At 41.4% G+C, this 20,571-nt stretch overlaps 2 protein-coding genes across 2 annotated transcripts; one reads left to right on the forward strand and one right to left on the reverse strand.

Moving 5' to 3' along the window:
- Nucleotides 1–11,075: 11,075 nt before the first annotated feature.
- LOC147860634 (trihelix transcription factor ASR3-like) lies at nt 11,076–14,482 on the forward strand. Its single transcript, XM_087325197.1, has 2 exons — nt 11,076–11,990; nt 13,790–14,482. Exons 1-2 carry the CDS (start codon nt 11,246–11,248, stop codon nt 14,098–14,100), a joined length of 1,056 nt encoding a protein of 351 aa, XP_087181323.1. The 5' UTR covers nt 11,076–11,245; the 3' UTR covers nt 14,101–14,482.
- A 675-nt stretch (nt 14,483–15,157) lies between these two features.
- On the reverse strand, nt 15,158–20,054 carry LOC147860635 (uncharacterized). Its single transcript, XM_087324812.1, has 6 exons — nt 19,690–20,054; nt 17,572–17,738; nt 17,260–17,318; nt 17,133–17,158; nt 16,667–17,024; nt 15,158–16,008 (listed from the first exon to the last, which is right to left on the reverse strand). The coding sequence occupies exons 1-6, from the start codon at nt 19,871–19,873 to the stop codon at nt 15,576–15,578; spliced, it is 1,227 nt and encodes a 408-aa protein (XP_087180938.1). The 5' UTR covers nt 19,874–20,054; the 3' UTR covers nt 15,158–15,575.
- Nucleotides 20,055–20,571: the final 517 nt, after the last annotated feature.

Raw genomic sequence — 20,571 nt, forward strand, 5'->3', positions numbered from 1 at the left:
GGGGAGTTCGCATCGTCGTAATGTCTCTGCTTTCCACGGCTAGCTGGAACTGGTCGTACCCTGAGTATAGATCACCGACCGAGTAAATCGACCTCCCGGCGAAGGCCTCCGCGAACTCGTCTATGGTCGGTCCGATCCCTGCGTTCCGAATGGTCACTCTATTGACCGGCTGCAGGTCCTGAATGAAGCGCAATGATCCGTTTTTCTTTGGCACGGTAAACCAGCGGTTTGAATACGGGGCGCTCGACGGCTCGAGAATGCCCATATCAACTTTCTGCTTCAACAGCTCCATCAACTTCGGGAGGTGAGCTCTCGGAACCGAAATTGGCTTGAGATTCCACGGTACATGCGGTACCGTGAATATCACCATCGGCTCTACGATCGTCGGGTCCACGCACCCGATTTCCTCCGGTGAGAATGCGAAGGCTTTCCCGTGCCTTCCGAGCATTCTCCGGAACCGGTCTTCCTCCGCCGGCAGTAGGAACCCGCCCCCACCGATCTTCAGCTCTCGGAGCGTCTCGTTGGTGAAGGTGTGTCCTATGCAGGCCGGATCTCGTAAGCTGGGGTCCGATGCAACCCCTTTGATTCGGGATTCGCTGCCCTCCGGTAAGGGCGCCGCAACTGGCCTCACCTTCCGGTCCACCGTCTTGTACTTGGTGCTTACTCGGGCCGTCCGTTCCGACTCGAGCCCTCGACCGAAGTCCGCGATGACTTCGTACATTTCTTCGGAACATACCGGTATCGTCCGGTCCTCGTTAAGGTCTTCTTCGACTACCTTCCCCAGCATTCCCAAGGTGTCGTCGAAAGAGACTGCCTCCACGGCTCCGTTGATTCCTTCGTCAGGGCCGAGAACTCCGCGCGCCCGAAGTCTCCCCTCCATCTTTGTTTTCTCTCGGCCGGTGATGCCGACCATCGTACATGCTCCGCTGTCGGAGAAGCAAAATTTCCTACCTATTGTACACGGTTTTATCGTACAGATGTGGGGTTTTCCCGGAGCATCCGGACTGTCGCGGCCCCACGCCTTGGCAGTCCTCTCTAAAAATCCTCTCAGTTTTCGGAACCGAGGGAGTCGCGGTTACGTTCGTGGTTCGGCCTTACCGTCAGAAACTGGACCGAATGGTGCCCGTCTTGGCTTTTGACCCTCGCGTAGGCCGAACCATTGTCCAGCACTTTGGTCTCCATTCGCGCCGCTGTGATGTACGGCTCTCCCAGAATGACCGGATGCGAAGACGTCTCCTGCACGAAGAAGTGCTGGTCAATCTCGACGTCGCCGATCTTGACTCGCACATTCGGACAGGCCCCGTGCAGTTCCTCGGTGGCGCGCGTCGCTGCCCTTATTTTCCACCCGTGCTTGGTGTTGATCGGCCATTTGCCCTTCTTATAGAAGTCCATGGACATCAAATTGATCTCCGATCCGTGGTCCACCAAAGCTATCACCTGTTCCTGGACATCGCCGATCTTCACCGGGGTTTCCGTGGTCGCTCGGGCCCAGTGTGGTCTCGAATAGTGGCTTTCCGCCCACTCGTCTCCCAGCGCCATGTCGTCTAGGTGCGTCGTCCGCACTTCCACCGGTCTTTCCGGTTCTGTCTCCGTCGACAGCCTCTTCCGTTTCACCAAGTCCACGATGGAGTCGTGGAACTCCTTCTTGGCGATTCCCAGCACCTCTCGTAACGACAGCTCCACCTTGCTGTTGAGGATCCGTTCCTCCAGGACCTTTCGTAAGTCCGTGGTCCTTTCTATCTCCGTCCCCAGACGGTACCCGCCCTTCTGGGGTTTATCTTGCGTACCGGCCCCGCCGGCTTCGTCCCGTCGTGGCCTGGACCGGGTCTCGTATCGTTGTGAGGGCCCGGTCGTCCCGGGTCTCCCCACCCGCTTCTCTTCTACCAGAGCCTCGTAGTTCTGGCAAGCGGCTTCCACGAAGCCCGTCCTTTCCTCGACCGGGTCGCTCCACCCGGTCATCTCCCGTACCCGTTTCTCCGCACGGTCCGATTCCTCCCCTTTAAGCCTTGCACCGGCAAGGCCTTCCAGCATCGTCGGCCAGAATCCGGCTTTGCTTTCCCTTCGGGCCTCGCCGCCCCCGACTCGAATGCCGGCCGACGCCGAGTAGTGGACGGTTTCCGCGTGTCGGGCCGCCGCCTCTTCCATCAACCCTTTCATACCACCTTTTCCGTCGTTTCGGCTCAGGGCCCTTCGGGTGTCGCTGGCATGCACCCGTCCTTCCCACAGGTACACCACCCTGTCCCTCAGCGCCTCCGCGAAGTCGCCGCAGTCCTTCCGAATGTGGCCGACTTCATCGCACCACATGCACCTGTTTCCTGCCGCCGGCCGTCGGTCACGAGCCGGTTCGCCTCCTTCCCTTCGAGCCTGCGCGATTTGGAGGTCCTTTATCGCCTTCGTCAATTCCTCCAGCGCCGCTCCTCCGGTTGAGCCTCTGACTACGCCGGTCGAAGCCGAACCGGTTTCCAACCACCCCCGGGTCTCTTCCTTGCGCACCTGTGGCGCTGGTTCGAGCTTCCTCGCTGCGACCGAGCCCGACCCGGTCGCCCCGTTATCCGCCCATTCTCGCCGTTTGTCGAAACGGCCACAGACCTTCCTGACAGCCGCCCAGTCGGTAGTGAGCCCGTCTTCGGTTTCCAGCAAGAGGCCCACTTGCTCCCGATCCCGCTCGTCGACCGACTTGACAAACAGCAAGACCCGGCTCGTGTCCAGGATGGTTCGGTCGAGCGCCGAAAGGCGCGCAAAGTTTTCCTCGAACTCCCGGAGGAGCGCCGACGCGTTTCTTCCCTTCCCCGGGGACTCCACCCATTCCATGAACCTTCGCTTCGAAAGCCGGAGCGCGTCGTCCAGCCCGTATTTCTCTAGGAGCCGACCTTCGAACTCCTCCCAGGTATGGCTCTCCGCCCGCACCTCGAGCACCTCCGCATGGATGCTCGGCATCGCCACTCGGGGAAATCCGGCAAGACGCCTTTCTTCCGGAATGTCCCGCATCAGCATCTCTGCACCGTAGGACGCCAAATACTTCGTGGCATCCTTCCCATCGAACCGGCCGATCGTGCCGACGACCGCCTCAATAGCTCTATCGAGGGCACCGGTGCTCTCGCGCGCGTTTACAATCCGATCCACGGCCGAAGCCATGGCCTCTGCGAGATCCGACCCCCTCATCTTCTGCTCTTCTGCCGCCTCTTTCACGTCGGGTTCACCAAAGATGTCGGGATGTTATGCAAATGCGTGTGGAAACGAGGCGGGACCGCGGGGGTCTCGAACCAAAGAGCAAGCAAGGGAGGAGAAAGAGAGAGAACCGGCTACGCGGGACCGGGGATACGCAGGGACACGGCCCTCAGCACGGAGAACGCGACAGACACCGACACAGACAGACGCGAACGACTAAATATGTATATTAACAAAATGGCTAACACGGCTACAACCCACGACGGGGCACAGGTTGGTTACAACCGAACAGGCCGGCGAACAGATGCCGATGCCTGTTCGCGTCGACGCACAAACGGGGTAGCAGGTCGGAGGTGCTGCCGGAAGCACTCGGGCGTTCCTCGAAACAGCGCGAGCCTCCTCGGAACCCTGCACAGAAAGCTATCGGGCTCAAGGAAGGAAACAGAGAGAGAGAAGCGTCCAGAAACGGTCCGACAGCACTTCGTCCTCTCCGTTCCAGATCCCTGCAACAGCTCTTTCCTGCTCCTTATATAGGCCGACGAGCAGGCCGTCATGTCAGCTTTATTCCCTGTCCCTTTCGAACAGGGATCCGCTCCGTTCTTCACGCATCCGCGTAGTTACGCCGCCGAATCGTACAGTTCCTTAGCACGCGCGCGCGACCGAAAAGACTGTTCGCGCGGTCTTTGTCTCCACTTGTGCTAGGGCCCGTTCCTGCCGATTATACTCCTAATTCGCTTCTATGTACCACTTGGAGCGTGCGCGCGTGAAGAACCGGTTCCCACGCCTTGGTGCGCCGATTCCGCTTATGGACGGTTTTCTTCACGACAACGCCCCCTCTCACATCTCAATGCGTGCGAACTAAGTCGCATGGAAGCAATGGTTTGAATGGCAGATATCGAGATGGGCTCTTTCATGTATCGATGTGTACGGCTTCCCCGTTCCGCGAAGAGAGAGAGAGAGAGAGAGAGAGAGAGAGAGAGAGAGAGAGAGAGAGAGAGAGTCAGAGGCACACAATATGTAGTTGTATTATTCAAGTTTAAAGTTACAAATGAATGGCAATAATAACCAAGAGACAAAGTGAATACTACCATTATAGACCAGTATTTGACAAGTTTATTATAGGCAAATTCTAAGATAGGAAAGTATTGCTCCCAACTTTGAAGGGTTTTTGCTACATAAGCTCGAAGCATGTCCTCAATAGTTTGATTAACTAGTTCAGTTTGTCCATCAAACCAAGGATGATCAACAGAACTCATGCTCAATGTAGTTTCTAACTTCTTAAAGAGTTGAATCAGAGTTCAAAAGTCACTAGTAAACTTGGAATCTTGGTCATTAACAATATCCATTAGTAATCCATAAAAACGAAATAACTCATCAACAAATTGATAAGCCAATTGTTTGGTGGTTACCGTGGTTTTGGTAGGAATAAATCTTAGCCAGTTTTGTTAGTCAGTCAACGACAACGCAAATGGCATCATGACCCCTCTGTGTATGAGGTAAACTAACAATAAAATCCATCAAGATACTTTACCATTTGTTGTTGGGAATATCTAAGGGTTGCAAAATACCAATAGGTTTAAGTCATTCCGACTTATTAATCTGACATTGTAAGCATTGAGTCATGTATTTATGCACATCAGAGTACATCTTAGACCTGAAAAAAGTACTCGAGATGAGAATGAGTGTGCATTGTATTCCAGGATGACCAACAGATGGTGCATCATGACATTCATGAAGAAGTTTCTGTTTCACATTTGGTAAATCAGGAACACATACCTTTTTCACTACGGTAGCGCAAACCGTTTGTAATGTGAAAGGTCGCCTTCGAGGATAGGGTGCGAGGAATGACATATAAACCAGATTCGACTTTCGTCCGGTATTTCAAGAAATAATTGTCATCAAGTTATTTCCTTCGAAGGTGATCTAAAAGATCAAATTTTATTTCCGTGAAGCTAGTAAGCATGTTTTCTTCTTTAATGCAACTAAGAGCATCAGATGCAACAGTGTTCATAAAACCCTTGCGATATCATATGAAAAACTCAAAACCTTGCATAAGGTCAGTGGTCAACCCAACGGCCTTTACGACCAAGAAGATTTGGCTAGTCACAAAAATACTTCAATGATTGATGGTCTGTTGTATTACCACAAATTGATTAGTGCCTCCATGGTTTAAGTGCATGTATTACAACAAACAACTCTTTCTCTTCAACCAAATACTACGATTGAGTAGCATCAAGCTTCTTACTGTCAAATGCAATAGGTTGACCGCCTTGATAAAGTATGGCACCAATAACATAATCAGTAGCATCGGTTTCGATTGTGAAAGGCTTGGAAGGGTCAGTAATAGAAGAGTTGGAACTTGACACACATGCTTTTTGAGTGTCTCAAATGATGTGTCATGTTGTTCATTGCATCAAATTGGTTTGACAGACTTACGTGGATGACCTTTTAAAAAGTCAATTAATGGTGTAGTCAATTTGGAATAGTTACGAATTGATTAATGTAAAAATCCAAGAAATCCTAAGAATGAGCGAAGTTCAAGAATATTACGGGGAATGAGCCAAATTTTAACCTTTTCAATACGAAACGGTTCAATTTCAACGCCATTTTCTATAATTAAAAGACCTAGTTACACAATAGATTTTCTAAAAAATCACGTTTTGAATGTTTTGCATACAAAGAGTTGTCACGCAACTTTTGCAAAACAAATCGAACATGTGAACATGATCTTGCAAGGTATGGCTATAAATGAGAATATCATCCAAGAAGACGACAACAACATCATCGAGTTGATCTCAGAAAACGTCATTCCTCACTTGTTGGAATGTGGTTGGAGCATAAGTCAACCCGAAAAGCATGACTAAAAACTCATAATGGACATAGCGTGTACAAAAAGCGGTTTTAGGAATATCATCTTCGACAATGCGAATCTGATGATAACCTGTTCGTAAGTTAATTTTAGTAAAATATCGGGCCCCATGTAAAGGATCAATCAAATCATCAACACGAGGTAACGGATATGCATTTTTAATTGCAATTTTATTCAAACGGTGATAGTTAATACACATTCACCATGAACATTCCTTCTTCTTAACTAAAAGAACTAGCGCACCCCAAGGTGATTTACTATACCTAATGTGACCCATACTCAAGTATTCCTTATTAAGTTGTTTAGCGATCTCATCCTCTTCTAATCGACTAAGTCAATAAGGTGGAATGCTCACAAGAGCAGCACCAAGAATGAGTTCAATCTTATGGTCCACATTATGTTGTGGTGGTAAAGTAAGCGGCAATTCGTTAGGAAACACATCTTGAAAATCGTCTACAATAGAATTGATTAATTGTTGTTCATAATGTGGTAATTGTGTGTAGTCAAGGTTAAAATAATAAAATTGAAGTGTGGGATCAATTACACACAAATAAATTGATGAACTAGAATACTCACTTAAAGATTTATAAGACACTAGTGAACGAGAAGGAAGTTTGGAACATTGAATAAAAGAGTGTTACTGGATTGCTTACGTTCCCAATGAACTTGACATTTGGCGTTTTGGCAAACTTAGGTTTATTGTGGTCTTTCATGGAAGTCCTATGGGACCGAAGTACAATGTTGAATGCTTCCTCAAGAGGGTACACAACACCATATGCAAAAGCGTCATGAGGTGAGCGTGTGCGATTAGTACAAACACGCTCAACCCAATGCACAATAAGAATTAAAATCGTATCATGGTAGAAAGACGAAAGAAAAGAAAAGAAAACATAATACAAATTTCATAGACCAAGAAGAACGCATCATGGAAAAGAAGAGAGATATTGAGAAAGAAGAATATTGGGTTAAGAATGTTGTTTTGATCGTGAGAAGAGAATGACGAGCCTTGTTAGATCACCATCGCTCACACGCAAAACATCAAAACAACAAAAAAAAAAGTGTTAGTAAACGCTTTGATACCACTGTTAAGAGTCTATACTAATCAATAGACCAAAATAAAGTAAAATAAGGTAAACATATTTGATAGAATAACCCGTTCCACCCAACCACCCCCAAGCTATGATCAAGACATAGCCAACCTACCACCAATGTCCCATACCGTCGGGGGACTGCCGGATATTAGGATGCCTAATACCTTGGAAGAGATTAACATGATCGTTGTGACGAAAGCCTAGCCCGCACCACCAGTGTCTAAGACAACAACCTTGTGACATAATGTGCATATGAGGGTAGCTAAGCCTCATATTTATACATCTTCCTAGGCCCCTTGAATAGATGTGCCTTTCTAAAAGACTCTCAATTCATGGGTTGTCCAAATCATGATAGTGCATGCACCTATCATTCCTTCTATCCAATCACATTAGTCCCTTTTGACATTAGTGAACATACCCTTCACTTATGTTAATATTAGTGGCATACCCTCACCTACGTTATGTGTACATAACAAGTCTTGACAATATCTCAAGATGAGGAGAGTCTTGACAACATTTTGATGCATTAATATGAAGCATTGCCACTACTTTGCAAACACAAGTTAGGGTTTAATTGGTTCTTTATCTCATTTCATATAAATGATTTTAGTATATAGTTGCTAACATTTGATATTTGCATTGCTTTATAAACTAGAGGTACACGATTCTTATCTCGTCCTTTGAAAAATTACATTTTGCATGTAAACTATTGATTAATTTCAAAGTTTATTTGTTCCTCCTCTCCTTTGTAGTGGAAAGCTATCTTTGGTTTAGAGGCAATTCACATTTTGTGCTATAGGCAACATGACAACTTTTCTCCAAGATGTGCCCCACCCTTCCTTGATGGTTCAATGTACTCAATGTATCCATTAAAGGACTAATAAATGGCCGTGTTGTTGAATAAGGGCCATTTTGGTGCAAAGACCATAACTCTCAATGTTAGCCCAATGGGCCATTTTGATGCAAGGGCCATTTTCAATCTTGGAGTCAACAAGGTATTACTCCAAAGTTTCTTGCTAAGTTTTGGGTTAACCTATGGGCAAGCAAACTATCACAACAAATACTTCATGTATAGTGGTTACTTGTGCATCAAGCCTTATGCGTTGGCACATGGTTGAATAAGATGGGTGTTTCCTCTAGTTGTGCTCGTTGTCATTTGCAAGCTGAAATTTAGAAACATTGTCTATGGGACTGCATTGAGTCTCAACTGGTAAGGTAACACCTCCTAAGAATATTTGCTAGTTTCTTTCCCCCATTGATATTCACTTGGGGCATGGTGGTTTGGACATCGCTTGTTCACTCTATTTTTCATTAAGACGTTGAATCTATGGTCCATGGTTTTCACACTAACTCTGGAAGTGTTCGTGTACTTCCATTAGTGTCTATACAATTTTTAGGGAGAAGGAAGGTTGTGCAACCATTATGGTAGATATTGAGCAGTAGTACTATGTATTACATCTAGAAGGCCCATTGCTCTCTCATTTTTCATCAAGTTAGAGCCTCAACAATTGAATTGGTAAATAATATTTGGTTGGAGATGGTTCATACTTAAAGGGACAATGGGATAGTATTATTGGAGATTCTAATGATAAAGTTTCTCAACATCATCAGTTTCTGTGGAAGCTACTCCACTTATGTCCTCGAAGAATGACACTCCTTTTTGGCACTTTCAACCACCAAGATGGTTGTTCCCTCCGTCGAACACTTAGAATCAAAACTCTGTAAATTGTTTACAGTAATGAATGGATATCTTTTCAACAAAAAAACTCCATAAGAGTTAAGCCACCATAACTCTCATATACATTTCCCTTTGAGATTTTCCTACAGAAAGCTTATCAAAGATAATATATTAGTAAAGTGGGGGATGTTTATACAATGATAAGCAACAAAAAAAAACTCCATATGGGGCATACATAAATGATAACCAACACTAGATACACTAGAGGTGGCTTGACTTATATAGAACATTTTATGTGTACTTCAAAGTTCAAATAGTGGTTTTGAACCAAACTATCATGAGTGAGTGGGATGTTTGAAGTATTCACTTCACTCAATACATATTACAAACAATTTTCCACCATTTATTACAAGGACAAAGTTTAACACATACTTGATCCAAGGAGTGTGTCCACACACAAAATGTATGGTAGATCTTGATCTGAATTGTTCTTAAACATCTAATGGTTTTCCATGCTTATGTTCCATACACGATTTCAACTATTATCATGAATGGTCAACTTCACGAAATACATTTCTTCCTTTAATAAGGTTAGGATCATTCTATCCACATAAAACCTTAACATGTGATGATGCATACTTGTTTCTTTATTTCACATGTTGCCAATCTTGAGCTTCGTAGAATCTAGAACACTTATATTAACGCACCCAATATTCAACTTGCATATACTTCATAATTCAACATCTTCCCATATCTTTGGGGACAATCGTTTGGCACATGTAGGTGTACCTCTTGCCCCAAGTGCTGCAATTATGATTGTGTGTAATAGCTCACTAAATCAGGAGAATTTGGCAACAAGATTCATGTTCCATGAGTTGGGTACATTTTAATACTTTGTACGTCCATAAATGCAAAATATTAACACTTTATGATTCAAATGATGGTTGAAGATAAGGAAAATGGGACGTTATTGCTTATCCACAAGGTTTGGTCCCATTTCATTCATTGCATTGTGTATGCAATAGGGCCATAGGCTCCAATTATATGTGGATGATAGACCACTTGCTCATTATTCCTTCAACTAAAGTGTAATAGACTATTCACAAACCGACAATAATCAATGTATTTGGTGCTTTAGAGATAACCCACAAATTGCTTGAGCAATTGCCATTCAATGATCATGGATCTTATATGAAATCGAAGATACTTGATTGTTAACATCAATATGTATATATTCAATTATTTAATCAAGGGATATTTAAAATAATTCATGGACATTTCAAAAACAAAAACCTTATATTTTCAGATCTCTCAAGATACTACTTATTCCAAAATACACTACAACTCAACCTTCTGACGTATTTTGGAATCAACATTGGTAGATGTTGGCTAGCAGATGCTCTTTGATTAACACCGAATTTCTCATGAAAATTAACATTGGTCCATGTTGGCTTACACATGCTCTTTGATGAACGCCAATCAATGTTTCTTTTTGGATGGTGGGATACTGATGGCTTGTTTTTTGGGACCAAATTATTCATAAAGTTTCAACCATTACAAAAGACACCGAGACACAATATTAAAAAGGGTGGTTTTTGGAAATTACCACAATAAGGCTACCAAATAATATAGATGAAGGTTTCCACATTTACAAATGATGTCTCGATGAAATACGACGAAGGGTATTGTGGTAGTTTTTGGAAACAAGCACAATAAGGTTACCACGATATCAACTAGATTTCAACAATTGTAGAGGATAATCCCAAATATCCAATACCACTAAGGATATAGATATAGTTTTTTGAAACCACCACCACCACCATAAGATTACAAGAATGTCCACAATCCCCTACGCAACAACACTAGGGGTATGGAGGTAGTTTCTTGAAACTACCCCACCTTGACGATGCAAAGGTTTGCTCAAGGGGTTCATGCATGCAAACATTGGCGGCTTCCAATTTGGAAGCTACATTCACATACTCATGTTCGAGCATGCATTCCATCTTAAGCTTTGCACAAGGGCTTCACACGCACGAACCTAAGTGGCTTCCGGTTCTTAAAGGTATGTTTCTTTCTTCGGTTCGGGGGTATGCATTATGTCAATTATAATATGACTAGAATATCTATCAGATTTCAACAATTACAAAGGATGCCCTCCCTCCATGCTATGTATATTATGCAATGATATATATGGTTGCAATGTTTGAAAGGTGAGAGGGGTATTTGGGTAAATTTGCAAAACCCATCTTAAGGTATTTGTTTAGGGTTATGAAATAAGTTGCAAAATTGTTGTAACCTCCTACAAGACAGAGAGAGAGAGACAGACAAAGAGATCATGCATTAGCAACTCCGATTATGCTCTTCTGAATCTCAGTTGTATTGAAATATATGGAATTGGGCTGCATTTTGCGTTGAATTTGATCGTTTGGTGCAGCCCTGATGCTGGCAGCTCTGCATATGGGGCTGATAACAGGTGAAGATATACATCTCATGAGTCTAGAAGAAGAAGAAGAAGAAGCATCCAGGGTACCCTGTTGCTATCCTTTATTGCCTGAAGAAAAAACAAGAGGAAATCATAGCAATAGCATTGGCAGCAGAGTAGGAGGAAGATACCCACGCTGGTCCCGCAACGAAACCTTAATCCTCATCGAAGCCAAGCGAATCGAAGAAGAAAAATGGTTGAGGGCCAAAGAAGAAAGACAAAAGGGCATTGAAACAGCAATGCGAATGAATAGTGATTCGAAGTGGCTTTCAGTTTCAGACTATTGTGGACAGATGGGTGCCGTCCGATCGGCTGCCCAATGCCGAAAAAGATGGTGTAATCTCTCAGCCGATTATAAGAGAATCCGTGATTGGCAATCATTAAGAGATAAGCAATCGTTTTGGATCTTGAGTAATGATGTTAGGAAAGAGAATAAGCTTCCAGGGTGTTTTGATCATGAAGTTTTTTATTCTCTTGATAAGTCGCTTGGAATTGGTGTTAATATTGGTAATCATCGGTTTTTTCCGGGTCCAGAAATGATATTTGATAGTGGTCGGAATGTTGTTCAAGATGGAATCTTTTCAGACGATGATCGCACTACGTTAATTAATGTGAATGGCAACCTTTCCGGTAGTTGTAATATTAATGGCGAGAAAGATGCCAATGGTTCACCAGTTATTCAAAGCTTTGCTTCATCCCAAGGTATCTGGCTTTATGCTTTGTTTTTCTAAGAAATTAAATATTTTAATGTGGAAGGCAATTTGAAAGCTTAGAATAACTATATATCTTTTAAAAAATAGTGTGGAAAGGAAGGAGGCAGGACATTTTGTTAGCATTATGGTGTAAGGTTTTGAGAAGCCTAGTTTGGAAAGCCATTTTTTCAAATTTAAATTTGATGGAGATACTTCATAAAAAAATAGTTTGAAGGGAAAGAAAGGACATTGAAAATCTATTTATTTGTTGTGCTCGGTCTATTTGTTAGGATTATACAGGTATGGGTTTTATTAATGTGCATATGGATACACGATTGTTTCCCACAATTCTAGTTAGGCTCAGTCCAATCAGGAGCCAACATCTATTGCTAACACCAATCAACAAATGTAGAATCTAAGCTGGTAGCAGGGGATCCTTGATTCCTAAGTTAGATTGTCAATAGTTGTTTTCTCTGTCGACTGACACAATGGATCGAACAACTTAATCACCAAGTCGTCCTATCAAAGATTGTGGTAGGAGATGAATGTTTGTCAACTACGAGAATTGCTTACTCATAACATTACACAGATATTAATTACATAGACTTCCTTAATACAAGTATGAAATACGAACTTGATCGACTGATAATGATAGATATAAACTGCGTAGCAGAGAAACAAAACATATGACACAGTATATACTCTACCAAAATTATATTACTAATCAAAACAGACCGATATTAATACAATGCTCTCGATCCCTTTTTATAGGCGTCCTGAGAGACTCTTTCAAGATAGTACACTTGCATGTTCAGCAAGAACCTACAATAACACTAACTGTCCTATTTTTAACTATTCTATTTTCTACTTGGCAAAAATATAATATCAACTGCTATCTTTTCACATTCGTCCGACTCCGACTCCTCTCGTCGACCTTTACAGTTCAGCTAGCCGACCGGCTAACAATAGTTTATGCTAACAATTGTTTTGCACTATTCTATTAGGCTCTGTCCAATCAAAATACTTACCTTTCTTTTCAGAAGCAATGGTGGAATGTCTTTCGATGTGGTGTTGCAGACCTTCAATTGATGAATGTAGAAGCTAAGGTGGTAGCAGATGATCCTTGGTTCCTAAGCTAGATTGTCACTTAGAATTAGTGTGATTGCTTTTTGGATCGTATCATAACACCAATGAGAGTGAACATAGTCCTGATGAAGAGTTTAAATTATATGCATGTGCATGATTTCCTGGTTTATACAATTGAGTCAAACAGAATTCAAAGTAATTCAAAGTGCTTTCATGAATGTGAATATCCATATATAAAACTAGCAGATTACTGAGAGAATGGTATATTCCGACTTTCCATATGCCTAAATTCAAGTACTTGCATTTAGTGGCATATTGTTTAGAGGAGTTTTTGAAAGTTTGACCAGACTCTAAAGATATGGATGCAATCAATTTGGAGTTAGAAGACGAGGATTTGATTTTGAACCTGGACTTTGATACTTGTCCTTGAAGCATAAATGGCTTGACAAACCCCACGATTGGTATTTATAGTATGCATGCACAAGTGTATTTAAAATATTATCACATATTCTACTGACTGTCTACATCTTCGAACACTAAGAAATTCTCAAAAAAAAGTAAATGTACTCAATTGTCTCAAAAGTAAAAGAACAGGGAGACAAGAACTCATCACACCCAAAGTTGTTATTTTATTAGCTTGTTTTAGGTCTCATTTCAGAATTTCAGATGTTCCGTCCTAGAATCAGGTTTTTCATTTTTTCAGTTTCTGCATTGCTTGTGCAGCTCATTTTGAGGACAAACTTTTTGGGGAAAGATTCCCAATGGAAGGATGCAAGGAATGTTTTGAAGAAGAAACTGACATATTGCCAGGTAGGAAGAAAAGAAAACGGCTACCTGATGAGGAAATTGATATATTCAGCAAAGAACTGTGTACATTGTTGGAAAGTAACAGCCAAATTCTCACCTCTCATATCAATTCTCAGAACCTGAACTGTCATCTTGACAGAGCACAACACAAAGAACATACAGATAACCTCATGCATGTGCTCAGAAGGCTTGCACATGCATTTGGGAAGATATCAGAGAAGTTATAACTTTGTACAAATATGGCTGTCATCTTCACAGAGCACAACACAAAGAACATACAGGTAGCCTCGTGCATGTGCTCGGAAGGCTTGCACGTGCATTTGGGAAGATATCAGAGAAATTATAACTTTGTACAAATATGGGTTTCTTTCTTTTTAGGGCTAAGAAGAAATCAGTCAACGTGGAAGGATACAATCTTAAAGGGTGCATAGAACCTTGATAAAAAAAGGCATACATGCCATATTGGGGAAGGCATTTGTTGTAGAAGCAAGTGTTCATATAAGCTCAATGGAGAGTCCATAGTTCATTGCATTTTACTGTGGGATGTTATTTTGATACAATTGTTGGACAAACCCTCTTTCTTTTTACGTGAAGAATACATGGATCCACAACTTTGAAAAAGAATGGATTGCAATGCTTGTAACTATGTTTATCATAGAAAACTTACCCTTTGTTTTATATGCATTTTGCAACAAAGATGAGCTCACATATTAAGTGCATTCTATCATTTTGTACTCTAGGTATGTATCAAACATGTGCATAGATTATAGATTTTTACGCAGATGCCTTTATGCCAGTTAATTTTGCAAATCAAAGAAAATACATGTAGCAAGATATTGACTGCAAAGCAAAAGAACTTATAAACTTGGATTTGCCATGGCTAGGCAAGAACATATGCCCACAAAGACTACCACCTGAATGACAGTCAGCCATGCTCATGCTAATAAATTGCATCTGATATCAGAAATGTGATTCACTTTTTGGCTTCAAGATGAACAATTGCTAGGTGCAAATCTTTGGTTTGTTCTAGAGATGAAGGCCACAGTCTACATCTGATTGCAGTGTCAAAAATGCACTCTCAAGGTTCAGCTGTTGAAAACTAAAACGAAGCTGAAAATGGATCATGCTAAAATCTAATCATCACAATATTTTGAGAACTTCCTAGATGCTTTAGAAGTATTTTGAAACACAACTTATCAATATAAAAACTTTAGCAATAAACAGATAATATGTTTCGACAATGTGTATTATTAGGGGAAACAATCAAATGCATACACACAGATATAAAAGAAATTATTCGGCCCGCTTAGATTGTACACCAATTATGAAACAATGCTTCCACATCATCAATGAGTCTGGAACTTTATTTACACAGCCCATGAAGAGAGGATCTCAACAAGCATTCAACATATGCATCCATAGAATAAATTTAATTCTTACCAGAGCTCACCCTAGGAAACTTTACAGTATTATCCAAAATACCATCCTTTGAACAATATGCTGAAAATGTTATAATCCACAGAATAACCTAGGTTTTGCTACCTTGTAGCTTGCTGAGCTTGCATGGCTTTCATTGGTGTTGCCCTATTAACCACTCACAAGCCAATAAGGGCATTATTTTCAATATAATTCCAGTGAGTTATATGCAGTACCTCAAGCGAACTTAGAAAAGCCCACGTGTATGTGACCTTCACAATGGGGTTCAGTAAATCCGATTGCTGGAGTCAGGTCTTGGCCTTGGAAACAAAGCAGCATTGAAATTCTGCCTTTCAGCTTGGTAAGCATTTGGCATTCCAGTAGCAATAACTCTTTGATTTGCATGTGGAATCCAGCCCCACCACTGACTTGAAGAAGGATGAGAAGCATATATCCCATTAGGTACAACTGGATTTGACATTTGTGCTGAACCAACAATGGGACTGAAGGAATGAACCCGTTCGTTCGTCCAAGCTCCATTTGTGGAAGGAACTTGATGGCTTCTACGAGAAGCTATATTCATCTCATTCTGCCCTATCCACCCATTTCCAATGTAACTACTGTTTGGAGCTGTACTCATGGGATAAGCATTATGCACATGTATTGACAACTGGCCAAACATCAGACCTCCATTACTCCGGTTTGATACTTGATTCACCCTGGTATTAGAAACAAAATGTTTCACATTGACAAATCTGTAAAACCTACAGATAAAACAGAACAGAGACCACACCAATCTTTAACTAAAGGTCCAACCTCTAATCAACTAACTGTACATTCACGCATTGGAAATCCAGTCTCCTAACATGGACACTTCATATTAATCCAGACACAAACAACAACTCTGGGTTGTTTATATAGGACTCCTTAACCTACCTATAACTAAGGCTCCATTCATATGCCAGATGTCCAATCCCTAACTACAGGATAATCACACTAAGCCCTTGACTACAAAAAGTCTGTAAAACCTTGACATGCCATCAACCTGCACAAAAATTATGACAGGGACCACATCAAATCTTTCACTAACGGTTCAATCTCTAATTAACGATGTATTCACACATTGGACATCCAATCTCTTGGGCCTTTTATATTAAGACACACACAAATGATCACTCGGAGTTAATTTTATAGGACTCCTTAATCTCCTTATAATTAAGGCTCCGTTCATATGGTGGATGTCCAATCCCTTATTATGGAAGTATGATACTAAGGCCCACATGATAAGCACATTCGGGAGTATATGGACATAAAAATCCTAATTCACTAGCACATGAACTCTTTGAAGGATATTATTTCTTGAATGTAAACACTTACCCAGCGTGAAGAGATTGTGGATTCGGCACTAAGAATCCAAGACTATGTTGTAGGTTGCTATTGGACCGTGAAAAACTATTAGTACTAATACTCCGTGAAATTCCTTCATGTGGCATTGGCATACTACTAGAAGTTGCTGAAGTTTGACTTGACCCAAAATTTCTCTGTGAGGTTGAATGATAAACCCCAGCTCGACGTCTTGAAAATCTACTTGAATGATGATGGCCAACATGTGAACCCTCTACTTGAGGTGATGGCACCCCTATAGACAGACCTTGAGCAGCAAGATAAGGGCAGATTGGTGCTCCTACAGCTGATATTCGTGATCCCACTCTCATGTTCACCATTGGCTCAATATCTGTTGTCATGATCAAAAGAAAGAGAATAAGATTAGGGATTTGCATACACAAGAAAAAAAGATAGAGAAGACGGAGAATATTGATCTAGGGTCATACAGTATACTTACAGCTATGACTAGGATTGTCGGATCCTCTGCAGATAAATTTAGAGGAAAATGGATTGATCATTATTCCATTTTTTTTAATTTCCCATGGGAAAAGAAACTAAATAGAATACTGGAAATGGATGCTTACTCGAAGATAAATGAAAAGTAAGATCCTTGATGAGGACACCATGGTGTATGTGAAAATTGCTGTAAGAAAATCCAAAGAATATGAGACTTACATTTTCATTGGGGTACAAAGGAAAAAACTCTTTTAGATGAGTTTATTTTAAAAATTAATTAAAGAAGAGATATTTAGGAAAGAATCCATACACATTTTTAAATGAGCATTAAACATCAAAAGTTTCAGATTCAAGTGTGTCTCATCTCAGATTCAGATTCAAGAGAAAACAAATGCAGAAATTGAAATGTAAAATCAACTTTACTTTAGCTTTAATCCTACCAGGTTAGTAGCTCCGATATACGTCGCATCCTCATCAATGGTGAGATCCTCAACAAAATCCTCAGGTAAAAAGCAGCCACTTGCATATAGCCACTGTCCTTGCTCCACATGCCGACAGTTTGGGCATTGCATCCTGCCTTTTGCATTGAATGCAGATCCAATGCAGTCTGAAGTTGAACACAAATATGTTAACCATGAAACAAGAAATATTACAGCACTAAAACATTGAAATCAAAATGTTTGCACAAATCAAGAAAATGGCCAACCTCATTGATTAGAGAGGAAACTAATCAAGCATTTTCACACATAAAATACAGACATCACAATTACAGACTGCTGCTTGGACAAAAACCAGAATTTAACTCAAGAAAAACATGGGACAAAACCCTCCATATATATGTATGTATGCATAAGGAAAAACTCCAAAATTATCCCTGAGTCGTTCTGTATTTCCCCAAAGGCCCACGAGATCCCTTTATCCATATAGGGACTAACTAAACATCTCAAAACAAGGTTAATCAACCATGTAAAAAATTTCGTTCCTCTTCTTCTTCTCTTGTCTCCTACTCTTCTTTTCCTTCTTCTCTTTCATCTTTCTTCATTATATTCTTCACCTTCTATTTTTACTAACCTTGCTGAAAATCTTCAATAACAAGGAGTAGACTTTGCACTAGTTGGTAAAACTTCACCCTGTATTCCCATAGAGCATTCACCAGGGTTTATCAGATTTCCTCACCATGCTACTGAATTCGCGTGCAGTGTTCCATTTAATATCTGAATAGGGGATCTATGGGCAATCCCAGTCAACTCTTACTCCAACTATCAGCAAGAACAAATCAATTTATAACATGAATTTATATGCCAACAATCAACAGAAAGTCTAAGCTGGCACTACAGTAATCATGAGTGTATAGCAAAGCAAAAAATAGAATGCAACTGACAGTAAACCATAGCTAAGCTTTCAAATTAACTTGTATAAAAAGATCGCACATCTTTCCATTAACCTATCTGAAAAATGTCTACTGTTTCTATAGTAAAACCCAATCTCTAATTCATAAACCATATTTTTCACATGAATTGAAAGCCTCTCATGGAAAGTATTCATTTACCATCCCTACCTATACTAATGAACATTCATTTTGCCTAACTAATAAAGCAAGAATTGGAACATTCATTATAACCATGAATGTATGACAAAGAAAAAACGGAATACAACTTGGGTTAAGCCATAGCTACACTCTCAAATTCGTTTGTATAAAATGATAGTACATCTTTCCCTTCAACTATCTAAAATACGTAGCCCAGTTTGAATGCTGACACCCAACCTCTATTTATAAGACATATTTTGCACATAACTTGAAAAGCTCTAAGTGGAACTATTCATTTAGCATCCCATATACTAATGAATATTCATTTTGGATAACTAATAATACAAGAATTAGAATCTATTAAATAATAGAATTTTTTCACTTTTTCTTGATATTAAAAAACTAGTGAATCTATTGAGACGACAAGCAAACAATGTTCATTTTTGTTGATATAAAAAATCTACTACTTTCTTGATATTAAAAAATTACGAAATCTATTAAGACTACGAGTAAACAATTCTCATTTTTGTTGATATAAAAAATCTACCAGCTGAGGAAATATTTCCATATAAAATCTACAAATGAGAAAAACAAATTTCATTTCAAAATCCAGTGAATGAGATGAGGAAGAAATAATAAAAATGTGCGACTATGTCTGAGATCATAATCTACTAAATATGGCAATGATTTCACATTTCCCCTGAGATGAAACTCTCCCAAAAAACCATTTTCCCTGAGATCAGAATCGCCTAAATGAAGAAAACAATTTCATTTGCCTAACATTAAAATCTACCTAAATGAGAAAGTGATTATTCCATTTTCCCTAGTGTTATGAACTACTCAATGCCAGAGTAACCTTGATCTTCTTCCAGAGATAAAAAAAAAACTACCAGATAGCGGAGCATAATTTCAGATTGACACACATCAATTTTAGTACAAGGTGAAAGAAAATCATTTAACGGCAACAAAATATGGAGAAATCAAACGAATTTCCCTGCCATAAAAAAGAAAAGACAAACGGAGGGCTTACCTAGATGGAAAGAGTGACCACATTTTAGCTTAGCAATCGATCGGTCCCCTGCATCCTCAGAAACGGGCTCGAAGCAGATGGAGCAAGAAATTGGGGAGGCATTGGGTTTCGGAGAAGAGGGGGCATAATTTTTCACAGCCTGTGCAGCCATAGAAAGGGGAATGGGCGAGGCAGAATCGACCATCAATCAGAAGAAGAAGAAGAAGATCGGGAAGAGGGGAGGGGGGTGAAACCCTAATGCGGGGCAGAAGGGGAAATGGGTCGTCTTCGTTTCATCGTTTACGGATGGATAGGTGGGGGGGCTATTTCACTGCAAAAAAATGGAGATGGAGATGGAGATGGAGATGGAGATGGAGATATGTGGGGATGAAATTTTAAGATGATGATGAATGCATTCATACGTTACCTTATAAATTTTGCTTTTTGAGAAAAGAAACTCTCTCTGAGTAAATAACTTTTATAAGTGTGTGTGTGTGTGTGTGTGTGTGTGTGTGTGTGTGTGTGTAAGTTGGGGGGGGGGTCTCGGACCCTGCCCATAGCTCGGATGGACACCCCGGCAATTTCGCCCGCCCATCTTGTGCCTCTCATCTCTTGTCTCTCCAACCTCTTCGTTGGTTCATGCTTCCACATATATCCTTCATTTTGTGGTGTCGGTGTCGGAACCTGGCTTCCGCCTCTTCGCCTCATCTTTCTATCGCTACCTAGACTCCGAGCCTCTCGCCTCTTGCTCTAGGTTTTCCGGCCCTTACTCGAGCTCCATCCATGCGCGCGCTTCGGCTATTGCTTCTCGTCTCTTCTAGCGTTCGGTGGTTCTACGCTCCCGGCTCTGAGCCCTAATCTCCATCCCCATGACTCTCAACAATTATCGCATCTTTATACATA

This window comes from Azolla caroliniana, unplaced genomic scaffold (assembly GCF_043228905.1).
Source record: "Azolla caroliniana isolate FFs.n. ecotype wild unplaced genomic scaffold, voAzoCaro1.0.p SCAF_9, whole genome shotgun sequence".
Classification (NCBI taxonomy): Eukaryota; Viridiplantae; Streptophyta; class Polypodiopsida; order Salviniales; family Salviniaceae; genus Azolla; species Azolla caroliniana.

Bases quoted from the DNA above. Each gene is read 5' to 3' on its own strand.
- LOC147860634 (XM_087325197.1), top strand. From the start codon at position 11,246: ATGCTGGCAGCTCTGCATATGGGGCTGATAACAGGTGAAGATATACAT. The intron at 11,991-13,789 runs GTATCTGGCTTT...TTGCTTGTGCAG, and splicing joins AAGCTTTGCTTCATCCCAAG to CTCATTTTGAGGACAAACTT.
- LOC147860635 (XM_087324812.1), bottom strand. From the start codon at position 19,873: ATGGTCGATTCTGCCTCGCCCATTCCCCTTTCTATGGCTGCACAGGCT. The intron at 17,739-19,689 runs GTAAGCCCTCCG...GTTCAACTTCAG, and splicing joins TGGTCACTCTTTCCATCTAG to ACTGCATTGGATCTGCATTC. The intron at 17,025-17,132 runs GTAAGTATACTG...TCATGACAACAG, and splicing joins CGACAATCCTAGTCATAGCT to ATATTGAGCCAATGGTGAAC.